Consider the following 19,199-nt stretch of genomic DNA (forward strand, 5'->3'; position numbering starts at 1 on the left):
TTTAGTAAATTCCCTTTTTTTGCCATGTGCTCTTTTTAAACATATTTTTCAATATTATTTAATGTTTTGAAATGCTCTTTTCTTAACCTACCCTTATATTTAATAGTTCAAATGTTTCTTTCTTAACCTGCCTTTATATTTTCATCATGTGCTTACTAAACAGTTTCTGATTTAGTAAATGCCTTTTGCCATGTGTGCTCTTTTTAAACATAGTTTTCAATATTATTTATTGTTTTGAAGTGCTCTTTTCTTAACCTACCCTTATATTTAACATTTTAAATGTTTCTTTCTTAACCAACCTTTATATTTTTACCATGTGTTTAATAAACAGTTTCCTTTATGTTTCTCTTTTATTTAACTCTTTTTAAATGCTCTGTTCTTAACCTACCCTTATATTTAATACACATTTTACATTTATTTTATTCTTTAATAACGTACCAAACTAGTCCTTTAAAATCACCTCTCCTTACTAAACCTCAATAAAAATCTCTCTTCTCTTTAATAACTTGCCTCTATTCTTTCAAACTAACCATTTAAAAACAAAAATCTTTATTTTTCTTTACGTTCTCCCTCTATTCTTTAATAACATGCCAGACTAGGCCTTTAAAATCATCTCTCCTTACTCAACCTCACCAAACAATCTTTCTTTCCTTTTTCTGCTCTAAACCTTACCAAAGCTTTCTTTTTTAATCTTTAAGGTCTCTCACTCTGTTCTTTCAAACTTTTTCTCTAAAAAAGCAACCAAACGTATCAAAGCACAAGTGTGCAACACTCCCCTTATTCAAACATAAAAAATAATCAATTTTTTTTCAAAATGGCTGACAACGCCAAACCTCGACACCAATGGAAATGGGAATGGAGGGCGGGAAATAAGCCCTGAATGGGGCATGGAAACCTGTCAAAAACACATGGTGATTAATACTATCTAGTCATATACTACTATTCTGGCATCTCCTAACTTTTCAGTTCATGACTTTGGATCTTAATAATCTTTTCATGTAGGATTTATCTCTAAGTAATATTTTTGGTTAAACAGGCCAAGAAAACCAGAGGTTGTACAATGTTTAACCATCAGTGAGAGGACATGGATTAAGCACTAGAAGGAATAGTGTCCCTTTGATGCATGCAGATGGTGCCATAGAATGTCCCTGGGGAACTGTCCAGCAAAATACCTCCTGAAACACTGTACAGCCACAAAGCTGAATCTCAACCTATGAGGAAAATACAAAACAAAAGATCTGTGCAGTAATAACTATTCTCTGTGCCTTGCTCCTCCACTGAAACTGTCATTGCAGATGAAGTGGCAAACATCACACCCAAAACTTCTGTCTTTTTTCAAATATATTACAGTTGTTCAAAACACTACAGTTTCCAAGAGTGCTACTACAAGGCAAGAATGTGTGTAGCCTTTGCTCAGTCATGCAAGAAGACTCAGTATTTGAAATATTTTAATTTGTTTTCTGCAAACATTTGTATTAATTATTTGTTTTGGTTAGCAAGAATGTTTCCAGAAACTTGGGCATAGGAGTCCATATAACAATACACACTAGAGAGTACTTAGTCAAGCCCTACTGTTTATAAGAGTTGCAGTCATCCAATCAGGGAGACGAAACAATGCCCTGTGAGTTGGGTGATCAATTGCACAGCACAAATAGTGAATTATAGTAAATATTCAAAGCTACAGTCATAGTGAATAATTCATGAGAAACCCATAGGCTGAAATACTTTGTACAAAACCTTTAAAGAATTTTGAATAACTAATATTTATAAATAGTAAAATTGTTCACAGATAATTTGCAAACAGCTACTAATAGTTTGCCTCATTCTGACAGTTATTGATGGAAAAGATCTATTAAATCATTGATTACAACCAACTTTCAAACTCCAGATAACAGGCATTTCTGATGCTAAGGACATACCACATTAGAGTTCAGGCAAAAGGCCGTCACAATAAGAGGAAATAAAATCTTGAATCAAGTGAATCATTTTAACCCAATATTACATTTTGGCAGAACCCAGTAATTAGAACAAGATAATCAATACTAACTGTAGATACTGTACATTCAAAATAGACACTGGTGAGTGTCTTTTTTTGACAAAAGTTTTACAGCATGAGAATATAGCCCAACAAAGACAATGGTTTTGAAATTATTTGATGCCATTCGGGGTGGTGTTTCAATATCAGTTTATAGATTTGTGAATTTTCTTACAGGTTATCAACTGAGAATAACGTGCAGAATATTTCTTGGATGGTAGAGAACAGTGCTCTGCTTTAATTCGAAGTCTACATTTTTCATTGCTTGGACTTGATCTGAATTGCAAGAGAGGTGAAACTTGCCATTTCATCCTACAAAGTCAATTCTAGTGCAGCATTGTCTAATCACCTCTCCCACATTTTCCTAATTAACAGGTAAGTCACCTATTTCTTGTATGCAAGGATATTATCATGACAAGAACAAGAGAGCCCAATTCTCATTCACACTAAAACCACTTTACCTTGCTCTGACAGTGTAAAAGGGCCTTAAAGAAAAATAAATTATATTCATATTCACTTCCTTCAAGGTTCCTTTGCATGACTAGAGCAGTTTAAAATGGCCTGGGTGTAAATGAGAATAAGGCCAAAGACTTAAAGGAACAATTTTGTTAAATAAAGAATACGGGCCTTATTCTCATTTAGACTTATGGATTCTGTTTTCAACGGTTTATTTTTAGCAGTTTTTTAGTTTTATGTAGATATCCAAAAATTAGGGTTGTTCAGGGCTCTCTTTCTATATATTGTAATGAGTAATGTCTTTTTTCAGAACCAAAGTAAACCAAATACAGAAGCACAGAGCGGTCGGTTAATGTGAGAAATGAGCAAAATTGCTGAAAGAATAATTTGCAACAACTAATATGTTTTGCAAATTTTGCTTGTGGAATGCTACTTAGATGCTGTCCACCACAGCCTACCAATGCATACCCACTCATGGCTTATTGCGGTGTGAGCTAGTGACATCTGAATGTGGGTAGGAAACCTGAAAAACAATAAGTGTTTCCTCTAGATAGGCCCTTTTTTAATGGTGCTCTTTTTGTCTCATTCTGACACTTCGGAAAACCACTTAAACGCACTTGTAACAAACCAGCTGAGAACTGCCTTTGCGATTAGTCATCAGCCAGCTCTCAGTTGTGTCATGGTGCTGACATAGTTTACTGAAGATGACAAATATTTCTCAGATACAATGCATCTGGAAACCAATATTGAACAAATAGTGGAGGTATCAGAGCATCTCAAAAAAAGGGTTGCAATCATCTTTTATAATGGGAAGCATTAGGCAACTTAAATATGAAAGTCACTGCCAGCTTCCCAATAATATTATTTGTGATAAAATTCCAATCTTTGTCTGAGTTTTAGTCCATCTCTTTAGTTTCTACCATCTCTTTCTTCATCCAGGACAGAACAAGATGGATGCAGGAACTGACACGACAACGTATGATTATGATCCTGACGTCGAACCATGCCAAAAAGCTGATGTCAAAAAATTTGCATCCCTGTTTCTGCCACCACTTTATTCTTTGGTGCTGATATTTGGCCTGCTGGGCAATGCGCTAGTTGTGCTGATCCTGATAAAATACAAGAAGCTGAGAAGCATGACTGACATCTATCTGCTGAATCTGGCAATTTCTGATTTACTCTTTATTCTTTCCTTACCATTTTGGGCTTATTATGCAGCACGTGAGTGGGATTTTGGAAATGCAATGTGTAAAATTCTTTCAGGGGTCTATTATGCTGGCTTCTATAGTGGAATTTTTTTCATAATACTTTTGACAATAGATAGATATCTGGCCATTGTCCATGCAGTGTTTGCTTTAAAAGCTAGGACAGTTGCCCATGGTATCTTCACAAGTGTTTTCATTTGGGGTGTTGCAATATTAGCCTCTCTTCCAGGGTTTTTATTTCACAGTGTTCAAAAGGAAAGTGATCATTGGACCTGCAGCTCTCATTATCCATTAGATTCCATAATCAAATGGAAGGAATTCCTGATTTTAAAGATGAACATCCTGGGACTTGTCATTCCACTGGTCATTATGATCTTCTGCTATGCAGAGATTATAAAAACATTACTGAGATGTAGGAATGAGAAAAAACATAAGGCAGTCAGGCTTATTTTTATCATAATGATTGTTTATTTTATCTTCTGGACACCATTCAACATTGTTGTTCTCATATACACGTTTCAAGATTCATTTTTCCTAAATACCTGTGAGAGCAGCAGTCAGCTGGAGCTAGCAATCCAAGTGACAGAAGCAATTGCAATGATTCATTGTTGTATCAACCCCATGATCTATGCCTTCGTTGGTGAAAAGTTTAGGAAATATCTTTATATCTTTTTCCAAAAACACATTGCAATCTACCTCTGCAAACACTGTCCAGCTCTTCATGGTGATAAATTAGAACGGGTTAGCTCCACATGCACCCCTTCCACTGCAGAGCATGATGTTTCCATTGGTTTGTAACGTGCATTAGAAATGAAGTCAATAAAAGTTTCATTGTCCTTTTTACTTAAAAGATTGTGCAATTAAACAAAACTCTTATAGTGATCGCATTAAGACCTGGACAGTTACCAATCACAGTAATTAATTTTTTGTGACATTGCAGTATTTCTCCTTTTTCATACAGGGAATATTAAAAATCCCACAGGAAAATTCAAACACTACAGTTTGTTAAGTATCCACTGTAACATGGCACCCAATGTAGTATGATTTTGCTCTTTAAACCTGGACTCTGATCAAATAACTATTTTCTCAGGAAATATAATTCAGAAGATGGCTTGAAGAGGGCAAGGAACACGGTTTTTCTTGTCTCAAGAAAATATATACAAAACCACAAGAAAAACTTTAGGAGGAAGACATCCATGGGAAGACATTATAGCCATTTACCTGGGGCTCGATGCACCTTTTTACTTCAATATTCAACATTAATGGAACATTTCAGGAAAAAAAAACTTTGCAGCAAAATCATAAAAGGTTCTAAAATTCCCATGAATTTTATAAGTTAGCTTTTTTTTCATAATATAATCAAGTACCTATCTGAGGTGGGAAGGGTTTATTTACAATTACACTGATACCTTGTTTTTCCTATAGGGTTTGAAGAGCTGTTAAATCTTCATAAAACAGAGATTTTGATAAACAGGGATTGTGCACACTTCTGTTAAGGGATATGACTGACCTTCTGTTAACCAGAATTGTGTTAAGCAGGGGTATCCTATTAGCTGGTGGCTGTCTGTTTAAAATAATCCTTTCCCCTTGACTATTGCATTCAGTTATTTTGATTTCACATGAGTAAGAGCTGGCAGGATCAGATCCCTATATCTTAGCACTTACACATTGCTTTGCAGCCTCACACCTCTGTACATAACTAGTTATTCATCCTGAGGACAGCCCTGTGAGGTAAATATCTGCAGTATTACAAAGTGAAGGCAGAAAATTACTCTCACAGTAAACTTCCTTTTATGGAAAAAAATATTTTCTGCACGTTTGCACTAATGTGAAAGCACCTTTTTAATACCAAATGCATGTCAATGTTATGTTTATAGATCTATTTTAGTTTTACTGAGCTTTCTCCATTTCCATTTTTATTGGGGTGTGAATTCTGATGCTACGATTTTATGCTTCTTTCTCTTCCCACATGAATGCAAGTTATTAATAAAATCATTGTTTGAAAAGCTCCATATACTGAATGTCTCTCATTGTCTTTGTGAGAAAGAGGCTTCAGCTCTGGATCCTGGGAAAGTGCAGGGATTGCTCCTTACATGGACACCCAGGGAACGCACATAACCACAAAGGGATTGGAGAGGAAGTGGAGTCATGGAACAGAACCCTCCCCCACACCAGCCCACAGGGAAATGAAACCTACTGGGTATAGAGCTGGTGCGCTATCCTAAAAGATATTGCAGCTGGGACAGCCCCCATTCACCGAGAAATTTGAGGAGGGATTTGGTACTTGACCTTTGAAAATAATTTTTTATTTTATTTTAGGGGGCAAATATCAGTTTGGGTGGGTATTATAAAGCAGATGGAGTGAAAGTGAGTGAGGAAAAATTATATAGCACTGAGGAGCAAACTGGATTCTCCCACAAGCCAGCTCTGGCCACTGTACGATCACTCTGTGCTGCTTAAATGGTATAAGGTGACATTAGCCAACCAGAGAATCTGGCCCTTAAAGTTTTATATCTACAGAGTATTAAGTATTTAAAATTAAACATGAATAAGTGCCTGTTGCTCTACATCCCTCTCCATGTTCCCTTCTCTGTCCCACCATTCCTCTGCCTCCCCTTCATGCTCTTCCCAATCTCCCGCACCTTACTTCCATGCATCCCAGTCCTCTGTATCCCCGCTTCATCCCCTCTCAATCTCCTGCCAATCTCAATATATTCCCCCGTCCCTGACAGCCTCTCACTCCAAGACCAGGTAACATGGTTCTCTGACATCCACTCCCTGCCCTAGTGAGTCTCAAACTTTCTGCTATCATGCCTCACTTTTACTGAAGCAAATGAGCTCAGTCCCCACCTTCCGGTGAGTTGGAGACAACATTCACATATAGCAATAATTAATGCAATACTAGAAGGGAAAAGGATATAAACTCACACTAGCATTTACTTTGCAACATTTCAGTGAGATGAATGAGCCTGAAGAGCAACTGGGGACTCAGGAGAGAAATGGGCGTAAGGGAGGTACAAGCTGGGGATAAAGGAACTCACAGGGAAGAAGCTGGGGGTGCCGAATGTGTGTGGAGGGACTGAGACTCCGTCTCCTCTGTGCCAGCAAATTGTTGAGATAGCTAGTGGCAGATGCACAGGAAATCTAACAGAAAATACCATGCAGTAATTTGCATTTTTTCAAGATATTCAAAAAGTAGGATATGAGTTTCAGGCCCCACCCAGACTCCACCGTGGGGCTGGCCCTATGTTTTGGAAAGCCTGCCCTAACCACAGTCCACATCCTTTCCAGTGCACAACTCTCCTCACTATGCCCCTTCCTGGACTCCTGTCATTCGACATTTACTATCTCTTTAGTGATAACTAGATGGATCTAGCTTGATGAATTGATGACCTACATTGATAGACCTCTGATCACATATTTTTTCATATATACGAACTGGTGTGGTTACTGGGAAAAACACAGGTCTGTATGTTTATTTCACTGTGATCTCGGATTACAAAGCTTAATAAGTAAAACATCAAAAACCAACAGTTTTGGAAGGAATATAAACTCTTATGCAGGACATAAACCAAGCTCTAATTATTGAGGTTTAGGAAGAAATGTTACCTGTGGGCAGGTTTCTCCTCATTTGCCCACCACAAGCTTTCTTGCACCTTCCTCTGAAGCATCAGGTGCTGGCCGCTGCTGGAAACAGGATACTTGACTAGACAGACCACAGGTCGTCTGATCCAGGCTGGCAATTCCTATGTTTCTAGAAAGAGACAAGCCTCTTTTCTTTCATGTTTCCTACTTTTTTCATCTTGAAAAACAAAGTCCTTCCCTTACTTGGGAAAAACTCGACACTGGTGGCAGATTTGGAATTGCCTGTGATTGTTTGTGAATATGTTAAAGATAATTTCTAACGGTAAGTTTGATTATAGTAAGGGGGTTTATTGTATGGATACGTGGGGTAAATTCAAGAAGAGATTGACTGCCCTAGGCAGGAAAGAGTATTATGGCTCCAGATATTTATAAATCCCATATTTATATGGCTCCCTCTATTTATAAACCCCTTCCATTCCCCATGAGTTCCCTTTGGTTCCACTCTCAGAAAGAGACTCTGGGTGTGTTCTGCCAATCTGCTTGCTCACAATGGAAATCACCAAAGTAACTTCAAATAGCTAATGAACACACCTAGTGCTTGCCACACCCAATTTCTGGATATCATGCCTGCCTCTGGCAAGTGTGGCACAGAGAATCCCCCAAATGAAAAACAAGAAATTATGTATCCTTCTAACTCTTTCTTCCCTTATTCACACCACTGCATGCTGCAATGCTAAGAGTGGGTTACAAACAAAACCAAACTCTTTCTATAATTATAGCTTTGGATTGTGAAACCTAAGTCCCACCACTAGGATTTCAAAATCTATACATCTGTGCTTTAACGCACTTTTTATAGGAGCATTTGAAAGTCCTTTTTAGAAAAGAAGAACTGCTTAATTTTTTTAAAGTAACAATGATTTGTTCGCTCAAAGTCTGCTAAACGTATGAATATTGTATCCTTCTTCACACAGGAAGGGGTGTATGCCTGCCCTGTATTTGTTATGTGCAAAACCGATTTATGCAGTGCAGCCGGTCTAAAAGACTAAGACATCAGTGGCACTTCTTAGACATTTGGTAAGTCATCTTTCATCTGTTTTTAGTATTTATACATTTATTAGTTGCTTATGTAAATTAAGAGGTAACACAAATGCCTATATCTGTTAACACAGTATAGTATCTGCTAAGTCATTTGTTAGTGGATTCACCTATAAAAATAACAATTGAGAAGGGCAGGGGGAATATACTGGAATGAATTATTTTAAAGGGATATAACAATTAGAAGTGTTCAGAAGGGAAACCAAATAAGCAATGAGGCAAATTTCCAGGGGCTGTAGTGGATGAGATTCCAATGAAATAAGATATCTCTGTAACAATTGAATTGAACAGGAAAGATTTTTCTGTCAAAAATTGATACTAGTTGTATCAAGAAGAAAAATCTGTTTTGAAAACACAATAATGGACCAGATTTGCAACTGGTATAAACTGGTGTAGTTTCACTGAAGTCAGTGGAGCTACACGGATTTATATAAGCTGAGGAACTGCTCCGATACTGGGAAAATATTGGTTTGAAATCTGAGAATGTGAGCACATTAAAAATAAAATCCTTCAGACCTAATCTAGAATATATAATCTTTTCAGCACACCATACAAATGGTCTGATTTTACAGTCCTTCACAGTGATATGAAATCAGTTTTGGTTTAATAAAGATTGTAGGATTCAGTCCAAGATGCCAAGTGCACAACTCCTGTCATAATTAATGGAAATTTCATTCCTAAGTACCAATTTACCATTGAATATTAAAAGATGATCCCCTTTATGTCCAGAAGAGAGGAGAATCTATCTGGCTAAGTCATATTTACACTTATTTCAGAATGACTGCAGAAACACTGGTATTGTAATTTAAACGCTGTGTGTGATGTGACCTATTTACATTCAATATGTATTTCTACAGGAAGTCCCGTGTAATTTAGCCATTTACTGTGAAGTTTTACTCCACATTCTAACATTTAAATTTTTAAATCTTTGCCATTTTTTTCAAAATAGCTCTGATCTGAACATTTCCGTGAAACTATTATCTGGCTTTGCTGATTTTTGTGTATGCTTAAGGCATGGAAGGCTTTTTAACTCAAAAGCAATAATGACTGGGTTAACTTGCACCAGACAAACAGAATTTTTGATAGACTGATCGCAAATTTCTGGGAAGAAATCATAGTCTGTGGCCATGACTATACTTATACCCCATATTGTAGTGCTTTTCATCCATAGGTCATATAGGAGTTTTTGGGTATGTGGGTACCTTCATCTCTCTTTTATAGATGGAGAAATTGATGCACAAAGAGGTGAAATGACTTGCCTAAAATCAAACAGCTGGTCAGTGGTAGAGCTAGAAATCAAACCCAGGTCATCTGACTCCTAATCAAGTGTCTTAGGTACTAGATAACAGTTTCCTAAAAGAGTGGGAGAAATTGCTTCATGGGATACTGCATATAGGGATATGGTAATCCTGCTCTTTTAAAATTGGTAGGCACCCAACAGTGGTTATCAGTCTCTGATGGATAGATACCAACCTCAGATTCAGATACTGTGGAGAGAGGTTTCTGAAGCAAGGAAAGGAGCTGGGCTAGTAGGAGGATTTTACTGGAACCAAGTAGAAAGGAGGGAGAGATAACAGGATTTAGGCAGTGAGGACAGGTTGGGGAGAAGAAGACAAGCACCAAGGTGATGTTCTCAGGATCCAGAGACAAAGTGGAGGGAGAAAGTGGGAGCAAGATACAGACACATCACAAGGATGAGGCAGCAAGAACTAGCTTTGATGACAAGGACAGAGTAGGGGCTATAACTAAAGAGTTTGCCACGATATCGCTGTTTTGATGACATTTCAGAACCAGATTTGTATCAATCTAACAAAATGGCCAGACACTTGTACAAATCAGTTCCAAATCAGTTATTTGTCACATCTCTATTTGCTATCAATACAAGCTTAGGATAAAGACACATGGCCACTATTTCTAACCAGTCTCAAATTCCATCACCTATTTCACAGCACCAGGGCCGGTGGAAGGATGTTTTGTGCCCTAGGCGAAACTTCCACCTTGCGCCCCCCCATCCCTGAGCCCCCGCCCTGAGGCGCTCCCCCACCCACGGCAGCTCCCCCCCCTCTGCTCTGAGGCGCCCCCCCTACCCCAGCTCACCCCTGCCCCGCCTCCTTCCCGAGCATGCCGTCACTGCTTCACTTCTCCCGCTTCCCAGGCTTGCGGCGCCTAAGCTGATTGGTGCCGGAAGCCTGGGAGGTGGGAGAAGTGAAGTAGCCACAGCGTGCTCGGGGAGGAGACGGGGCAGGGGTGAGCTGGGGCGGGGAGTTCCCCTGCGTGCCGCCCCCCCGCCCCTTGCTGCAGGCGGCCCTCCCCGTGCTCCACTGCCCCAGCTCCCTCCGCCTAAATGCCGGCAGCGACCAGGGTGGCCGAAGATCTGGCCGCCATGGTCGCTGCCGAAGAAAATGACGCCCCCCAAATCCTAGCGCCCTAGGCAACCGCCTAGGTCACCTAAATGGTTGTACTGGCCCTGCACAACACCTGCTTTTGAAATGCTCCATTCTGCTGAGCAGGACTGCCATTTTATTCCCTAAACACCAGCAACTTATCTAAACTCCTCTCTCCTTGGTGATAGTTGTACCTGGTTAAGGAGAGTCATGTTGGTCATGAGCAGAAGACACATTGGAAGTGGCTTGTTCTCCTTACTGGAGTTCTTGAAGCTAATTCAATTTCTTAAGTTGTTCAGACCATGGATACAAAGAACAGCCCCAATTCTGCAAGTGACTGTGCAGGCAAATCAAACCAAATAGAAAAAATAAGCTATGGAGGGAAAAGGTTAGCAGCTACTTTTTGGAGAAGCTTCTTTTCTTAAAGTACTGTTAAAAGTACTATATAAAAATACGATCTTTTAAACTCATTTGCTACCAACGTATCTGAGCCATAACAGTTTACTATACCAACAAAACCACACTTTTACTTTCACAATGACTGTAGAGTCAACACAGCTGTGGAACAACTGTCTCATGGGGAGAATGCGTAGAACTTTCTGAAAATCAGGCATCTTTAAAGGTGTCTCAGATTTGACATACAAAAATTGAAGCACCCAAAATCATTAGTAACTTTTGAAATTTTCACCTATTTAGTTTTCAATAGAACTCAAATGTATTGCTATGCATGTGATTATGATAACTTTCCACAAGTAGTTTGACAAGGTCTTAATAAAAGCAGAATGGTCCAGTCAGATAAACAAAGAGACAAAATAGGTTAAAGGGGGCTAATGTCCAAAAAGAAAATAATTTTTTCCCCATTGTGCATGATGCTACCTTTCTTAATGGCCATCCATAGGCCCGTGTCCCTATCTCTATGATCCTGAAGGGTCAGGATGAGAGTTCCTGCAGACCAGCAAGATCCTTATGCAGATTCTATTGCAGCATAGTTCAACCATAGAGGGCAAAGGGTTGTGTTTCCTTGAACAAAAGTCCATGTCCTCTTAGCTGCTGCAAGTACTTTCCTTGCAAAATCTTTTCTGAGGCAGTGTTTTTCAATCCGTGGGTCGCGACCCACGACTGGGTCACGCCATGTCAGGCACTGGGTCACCTTGCTCTGGTCAGCATCACCGACTGGGATGTTAAAAGTCCTGTCGGTGGTGCTGCCCAGCTAAGGCAGGCTAGTGCCTACCTTTTCCGACACCACGCTGTGCCCTGGAAGCTACCAGGGTCCGGCTTCTAGGCAGGGGGGCCACAGGGCTCTGCGCGCTGCCCCCGCTCCGAGCACTGGCTCCGCACGCCCATTGGCCAGCAACTGGCCAATGGGAACTGGGGGGGGGCAGTGCAACGCGCCTCCGCCTAAGAGTCAGACCGGTGCTGGCCGCTTCCAGGGCACAGCGTGGTCTGCGGTGCACCCCAGCTGCGCCGCTGACTGGGAGCCACCGGAGGTAAATCTGCACCCCAACCCCATGCCCCAATCCCCTGCCCCAGCCCTGAGTCCCCCCAAACCTGGAACTCCTTCCTGCACCCCAAACACCTCATCCCCGTCCCCACCCCAGAGCCTGCACCCCCAGCCCAGAGCCCTGACCCCCTCCTGCATCCCAACTCCCAGCCCTGAGTCCCCCCAACCCAGAGCCCCTCCTGCACCCCAAACTCCTCTTCCCCAGCCCCAGCCCAGAGCCCTGACCCCCTCCTGCACTCCAACGCCCTGCCCCAGCCCTGAGTCCCCCCAACCCAGAGCCCCTCCTGCACCCCAAACCCCTCTTCCCCAGCCCCAGCCCAGAGCCCTGACCCCCTCCCACACCCCAACTCTCTGCCCCAGCCCTGAGCCCCCTCCCACACTCTGAACCCCTCATTCCCAGCCCCACCCCTCACCCCCGCACCCCAACCCCCTGCCCCAGCCCTGAGCCCCACCCAAACCCCAAGCCCCTTATCCCCAGCTCCGTTGGGTCGCAGGCATCAACAATTTTCTTCAACTGGATCCCCAGAAAAAACGTTTGAAAACCACTGTTCTAAGGCAATGGCTACACTACAGAGCTTACACCAGAGCAGCTGCATCACTGTAGCACTGCTAGTGCAGATGCTCTAAACCACTAGTTCTCAATCAGGAGTCTGGGGCCCCCTAGGGGGCCTCAAGCAGTTTCAGGGGGGCCTCCAAGCAGGGCCAGCATTAGACTTGCTGGGGCCCAGGGCAGAAAGCTGAAGTCCCACTGCCTGGGGCTGTAGCCCAGGTCCCTGAGCCCTGTCACCCAGGGTTGAAGCTGAAGCCTGAGCAATGTAGCTTCATGGGGGTCCCTGTGGTGTGAGGCCCCAGGCAATTGTTCTGCTTGCTACCCCCTAACACCACCCTGGCTTTTATATGCAGAAAACTAGTTATTGTGGCACAGGTGGACCGTGGAATTTTTATAGCATGTTTGGGAAGCATCGGAAAGAAAAAGGTTGAGAACCCCTACTCTAAACCAATGGGAGGAAGCTCTCCCATTGACTTAATTACTCAAGCCCTCCCGAGCAGCGGTCGCTGTGTTGGTGGGAGAAGCTCTCCTGTCAACATAGCACTGTCCACTCTGGTGCTTAGGTTGGTGTAACTTACATCACTGAGGGGGATGGATCATTCAAAGCCTGTGCAACATAACTTATACCAACTTAAGCTGTAAATTGTACATAGCCTAACTCCCTGCTGTTAACTCTGCTCCCAGCACTTCAAACGCCACATAGTTTGTTACTATTCTTACACTTGGCCATACTTCGACCATGTGTTTAAGGGAATTATGCAGATGGGGCATATTGGGTTGGTGCCCCTATGTCTATAGTTATTTGACAATACAAAAAAGAAAACTGATATGAAGGAACTGTAACACTTCCCAGGGTACCCAGGGCCATAAGGCACTTCTCCAGGCATAAGGAAGGCTTTTCTGTGCCTGCCATTGGTCAGTTCCTCACTCCATTGGCCACGGACAACACAAGCACTCCCCTCTAGCCTTATGCAGGCTCTTCTCTCTCACTCCAGGTTAGTGATTGGCATACTCCAATCCCTGAGCCCTCCAAGCATCTCCCTGGAGTGTTTACCACTGTTCCACTGGACACTCACAGATTTGCCGTTTCCAAAAAAACAATCACTCCAGCTTACCAGTTACACCTCTCATCACCACTCCATTGAACATACAGCACTTAGAGACGTGAAAACACGTAAAAGTTTATTTAACAAAGTATAGAGAGTCAAATAATAGCAAGTGGAAGTTTTGGAAACACATGGTTACAAATAAAATAAAATCACAACACGCATTCTAGAACCTAGACTTACATATCTAGATACTCTCCTGTCTTATCAGCAATGCTCACCCAAAGTCCTTCCAGTCTTTTACAGCCAGGCTTGACTGTGATTGTCCATTCATGAGACAAGTCATGCTGTCACCTTGCCTCCTCAGGGAAAGATTCCAATATATGTCTGCATCTCCAGATGTACCCTACCAATCCATTGTCTTTTCTCATACAGATGATCCCCTGCTGCTATTTATTTCTTCCTGTACATTTTCTCTCTTGAAGATTTCACAATCTCTTGACTAGCATTTGCCTCAGTAGGCCAACAGGCATCTGTTGAGAGGCCTACAGTGCCCAGTACACCCATGACCAGATAGAGAAATAAGCATCTGTTACCTCCTGATTGAAAGGAATATTCCTGAGGTATGTCACCTCCTGGTGACCCACCCTAATACCAAATCCTTAAGAATTTTAGTATAGTTACATAATGTTCTTAAATATTATCTGTACATACATTTTGTAATTATTATGATGACCAGTGGGCTACTGGCTCTCAGTAGAGACCTCACATGCCGGTATAGGCACAGAAACTAGGGATGTAGGGGTGCTGCAGCCCCCTCCAGGTTTTATGCGGGGTTCCGGCCGCCAGCCCCAGTCCCCAGCTGCTGGCCCCATGCCTAGGGCTCCATGCCAGGTGTCCTGCTCCTGGCCCCACACCCTGTGCCCTGCTCGCTGGCCCTGCACTCAGGACTCAGGTCCCGGCCATGGGACCTGCTCCCAGGCTGCTGGCTCCATGCCCTTGGGCCTGTGATACCCACACCTGGGGCTCCATGCCTGGCCCTGCACCCAGGGCCCCACTCCCAGCTGTGCACTGAAGCTCTGCTCTGGGGCGCCGGCCCTGCACCCCTCTCCCCAGCCACTGGACCCATGCCCAGGGTCCCATCCTGGCCCTGCATCCCGTTCCCAGGGCTCCACTCCCAGCCCCGTGCCGGACCCCCCTGCTCCCAGGGCTCCGCTCCTGGCCTCGCGCCCATCCCCAGCTATGGCCCCAGCCTTGGCCTCCTTACCCCATCTGAGTTTCCCCCTCTCCCAGAGACACAGCTCTGCTCCTGGCCCCAGCTCTGGGGGGTGGGAGGGACATGCACTGGCATAAGGGGGGGGGCATGAGGTAAAAAGTAAAAACTGCTTTCAGCACCCCCACTATTAAAAGTGTTCCAGTGCCACTGATTGTTGGGGGAATTATTATGCATATATCTGATGCAGGGGATCCCTGGAAAACTGAGTATCCCCTGTGCCCTCTGCCAGTTGGCACCAAGAGTCCCTGAGACACAGCAACTAAAAAAAGGCAACTATTTCATTGAAAAGCAACCCTTTCTCTTAAAGACAATGACACCTTAAATTCTGATCAGCTCTCTCAGTTATCTGCTTTTTAAGATCAGCTTGCTTCTGAATGGGCCAGTAATAATTTTAACCCTTTACTGCAAGATATCTCCATCTAGATAAAAATAACGTATAATACTGTACATTAAGGGCCAGATCCTCAGTTGACATAAATTGGTATAGCTCCATTGACTTCAATGAAGTTAGGTGAACTTTCACCACCTAAAGATCTGGCCCACAAGCGTGTATAGTTCATGCATCTGTAGACTTGCAGTCATCAATCAGCAATATTTAAGGTTTTCAACTAAGTCAGAGTATTTTCATAAGTCTGGTCAACATTATATTTTACATATTTATATGATACAGGTATAATCATGTACTATTTACTGTCAAGGAAATAAAAAGATGAGACTGACCAGACTGAATGTCTCTTCCTACAAATGTTGTTTACATACGAACCAGGCTAAAAGAATGTTATTTAGGTTGCAAAATCAAAATATAGGAAACATCTGCATTATGGTTGCCTATGCAACTTTAATTTTGCCCCCTTGTGCATCCATCTTGTGCACTGATTGTGGAAAAGGTCCTGTGGGGAAAATGCATGGGGATCATGTAATTAAATACTGTAACACAATGTATGTGCACAAGTGGACAGAATTAAGGTGCCAAAGGCAACAATAAATCTGGCATTTCCTAACTTTTGAGTACTTGACTTTGCAACCTATATAATTTTCTATTAACTTAGTGTTTTATGTATTTTTCATTTTAGAAGGAAACAGATAAAACAAATTCAGTTATGTACAACTCTAATAATCCTTCTTTCATGTGTATTCAGCAGGGTTTGAATTCTTAAACTTTGGCATAGGCATACAGTTATCTACCATTTGAGCTACAATAACTACCAGCAGGAGAAAGCTATCATCTGAGGGCACAACACATGTGTATGTGAACACCTGCATCTAGAGAGTGGCTCAGGGGAGCCTGGACTGCATCTTTGCCCACATCCTCCCAAGAGGTAGGGGAATTTCTGTCCCATGTAGTTCTTCCAGGTGGAAGCTGGGGGGAACAGGTTGCTGTGGCCACATGCTAGGTCTGGGTGGGTGGTTAGTGGGTAGCCGACCTGACTCTCTCTCCTGCTGCACCACAGCTGTTCTAACAGCTCCTACACACTACCAGTGCAGTGCTGCTGCTGCTTGGTGCTTTAGGACAGTTGTTCTTAACCAGGTGTATGTGTACCCCTGGGGAGATGCAGAGGTCTTCCAGAGGGTACATCAGCTCATCTAGATATTTGCCTAGTTTCACAACAGGCTACATAAAATGCACTAGCGAAGTAAGTACAAATTGAAATTTCATACAGACAATGACTTGTTTATTCTGCTCTATATACTATACACTGAAAAATAAGTACAATATTTATATTCCAATTGATTTATTTTATAATTATATTGTAAACATGAGAAAGTACGCAATTTTCAGTAACAGTGGGCTGTGACACTTTTGTATTTTTATGTCATAACACAGCAAACCCTAAATAGAATTTCATGGGGAAAAAGAAAAGACACTTCTCTAGCCCTAAGGCTTTCTCCCCACTGCATTTCAAAGGCCTAGTGCAAATAATGGAAATCTCAGAGCTTCTCAAAAAAAAAAAAAAGATTGCAATAATCTTTTATAATAGGAAGTGTTATGCAGCTGAAATATGGGGGTCACCACAAGCCACCAAAATTATTGTTTGTGGTAAAATTCCAATCTTTGTCTGAGTTTTAGTCCATCTCTTTAGTTTCTACCATCTTTTTCTTCATCCAGGACAGAACAAGATGGATGAAGAAACTGACATGACAACCTATGATTATTATACTGGCTCAGAACCATGCCAAAAAGCTGATGTCAAAAAATTTGCATCCCTGTTTCTGCCAACGCTTTATTCTTTGGTGCTGATATTTGGCCTGGTGGGAAATGCGCTAGTTGTGCTGATCCTGATAAAATACAAGAAGCTGAGAAGCATGACTGACATCTATCTGCTGAATCTGGCAATTTCCGATTTGCTTTTTATTCTTTCCCTGCCATTTTGGGCTTACTACGTAGCACATGAATGGGATTTTGGAAATGCAATGTGTAAAATTCTTTCAGGGGTCTATTATGTTGGCTTCTATAGTGGAATGTTTTTCATAATACTTTTGACAATAGACAGATATCTGGCCATTGTCCATGCAGTGTTTGCTTTAAAGGCTAGGACAGTTACCTATGGCATCCTCACAAGTGTTGTCACTTGGGTTGTTGCAATATTAGCCTCTCTTCCAGGGTTTATATTTCACAAAGCTCAGAGAGAGTCATCTCACTTTACATGTAGCCCTCATTATCCATTGGGACAGGAAAGTAAATGGAAGCAATTCCAGACTTTAAAGATGAACATCCTGGGACTTGTCATTCCACTGGTCATTATGATCTTTTGCTATGCCGAGATTATAAAAACATTACTGAGATGTAGGAATGAGAAAAAACATAAGGCAGTCAGGCTTATTTTTATCATAATGATTGTTTATTTTCTTTTCTGGGCACCATATAACATCATTATTCTCATATACACGTTTCAAGATTCATTTTCCCTAAATACCTGTGAGGGCAGCAGTCAGCTGGAGATAGCAATCCAAGTGACAGAAGCGATTGCAATGATCCACTGTTGTATCAACCCCGTGATCTATGCCTTCGCTGGTGAAAAGTTTAGGAAATATCTTTATACCTTTTTCCGAAACCGCATTGCAATCCATTTATGTAAATATTGCCCATTTCTCTATGCTGAGGCACCTGACCGAGTTAGTTCCACATACACCCCATCTACAGGGGAGCAGGAATTCTCAGCTGCATTGTGAAGGGTGTCTAAGAAAAAAGTTACATTCACTTTTGTGGAAACAGTTGTGCAAAGGACCAAAACGCTTTAAATACTTGGCTTTAAAGAGGCCACTAAAGGGGTACCTACGCAATATAGATGCACATGAGTTTTCTCCAGAAAAAAACAGTATTTGTTCATACAAATGGGTATTTGTACATTTAAAAAGGGGGTGTGCATACCTAACTACTTACTTGGATATATAAATTTAGACTTTGGTAGAGACATGTTCACCTCTTTTTTAGAAAATACAATAGATATACCATATTTTGGTCAACTTGACCCTGGAAAAGTTTATGATTTTGTTCTTTACACTAAGACTCTGGGATCATGAATAAACTTCCAACGTACCACTTAAGAGAAAGTATAATTTAGAACATGAAATGAGGTCAGAAGTGGAGACGCATCCTCTTAAACTACCTCTCACATCTTAGTACGAGATATGCCACTCATTTGTATTCAAATGTATTTCATCCCACACAAACCTGGTGCTATGTCAGCATTAATTATGTTAAATTGACATCTGTAATACAAAATCTTGAAATTGAGATCCTAGAAAACGCCGTACATTTGGAAAAAGAAACTCCAGCATTTCTAGTTGCTTCTGCTTTTTTGGGGGGTGGGGTTGTGTATTGTCTTTTTTTACATTAAATTTTAATTTGTTAACTATATGGTTCTGTTAAATCGTACATAAGTTATTTACAAGATATGTAAACTATACTTAAAATAATAATTTTTAATCAATGGTTGTTTCAAGTAGATGATACTGTTTCATGGTCAAGACATTAAGAAAATATGCACTCCCCTCCCACCAAAAAAAAGTTTATTAATTAGTACAGATTGATCAGTAACTCAATTCTTGTGCAATATTTGAGAGA

General features: G+C 41.5%; 2 protein-coding genes across 11 annotated transcripts in view; both read left to right on the forward strand.

The window, feature by feature from the left end:
• The window catches only part of LOC128833018 (C-C chemokine receptor type 5-like), a 35,304-nt gene extending 29,591 nt beyond the window's left edge, over positions 1-5,713 (forward strand). For 7 of the 9 annotated variants that reach the window (XM_054020846.1, XM_054020844.1, XM_054020840.1 and 4 more), the window contains 2 exons: positions 2,213-2,410; positions 3,431-5,713. In XM_054020846.1, coding sequence (XP_053876821.1) covers positions 3,442-4,494 — 1,053 coding nt within the window. In that variant the 5' untranslated portion in view covers positions 2,213-2,410; positions 3,431-3,441 and the 3' untranslated portion in view covers positions 4,495-5,713. Of the gene's footprint in view, positions 1-872; positions 1,399-2,212; positions 2,411-3,430 lie in introns of those variants that run through there. The other 2 variants (XM_054020847.1, XM_054020848.1) reach the window with 2 other exon arrangements.
• A 1,823-nt stretch (positions 5,714-7,536) lies between these two features.
• LOC128831025 (C-C chemokine receptor type 5-like) lies at positions 7,537-19,104 on the forward strand. 2 transcript variants are annotated; one of them, XM_054017060.1, is made up of 4 exons: positions 7,537-7,603; positions 8,253-8,355; positions 16,273-16,452; positions 17,241-19,104. In XM_054017060.1, the coding sequence occupies exon 4, from the start codon at positions 17,252-17,254 to the stop codon at positions 18,302-18,304; it is 1,053 nt and encodes a 350-aa protein (XP_053873035.1). In that variant the 5' UTR covers positions 7,537-7,603; positions 8,253-8,355; positions 16,273-16,452; positions 17,241-17,251; the 3' UTR covers positions 18,305-19,104. The 2 variants fall into 2 exon arrangements, with proteins under 2 accessions (XP_053873035.1, XP_053873036.1); XM_054017061.1 differs by lacking the exon at positions 7,537-7,603 and having other exon boundaries at positions 8,324-8,355; positions 16,276-16,452.
• Positions 19,105-19,199: the final 95 nt, after the last annotated feature.

The sequence above is a fragment of the Malaclemys terrapin genome, chromosome 2 (assembly GCF_027887155.1).
Source record: "Malaclemys terrapin pileata isolate rMalTer1 chromosome 2, rMalTer1.hap1, whole genome shotgun sequence".
Taxonomy (NCBI): Eukaryota; Metazoa; Chordata; order Testudines; family Emydidae; genus Malaclemys; species Malaclemys terrapin.

Excerpts from the sequence above, each read along its gene's own strand:
- LOC128831025 (XM_054017060.1), top strand. The coding sequence starts at position 17,252 with ATGGATGAAGAAACTGACATGACAACCTATGATTATTATACTGGCTCA.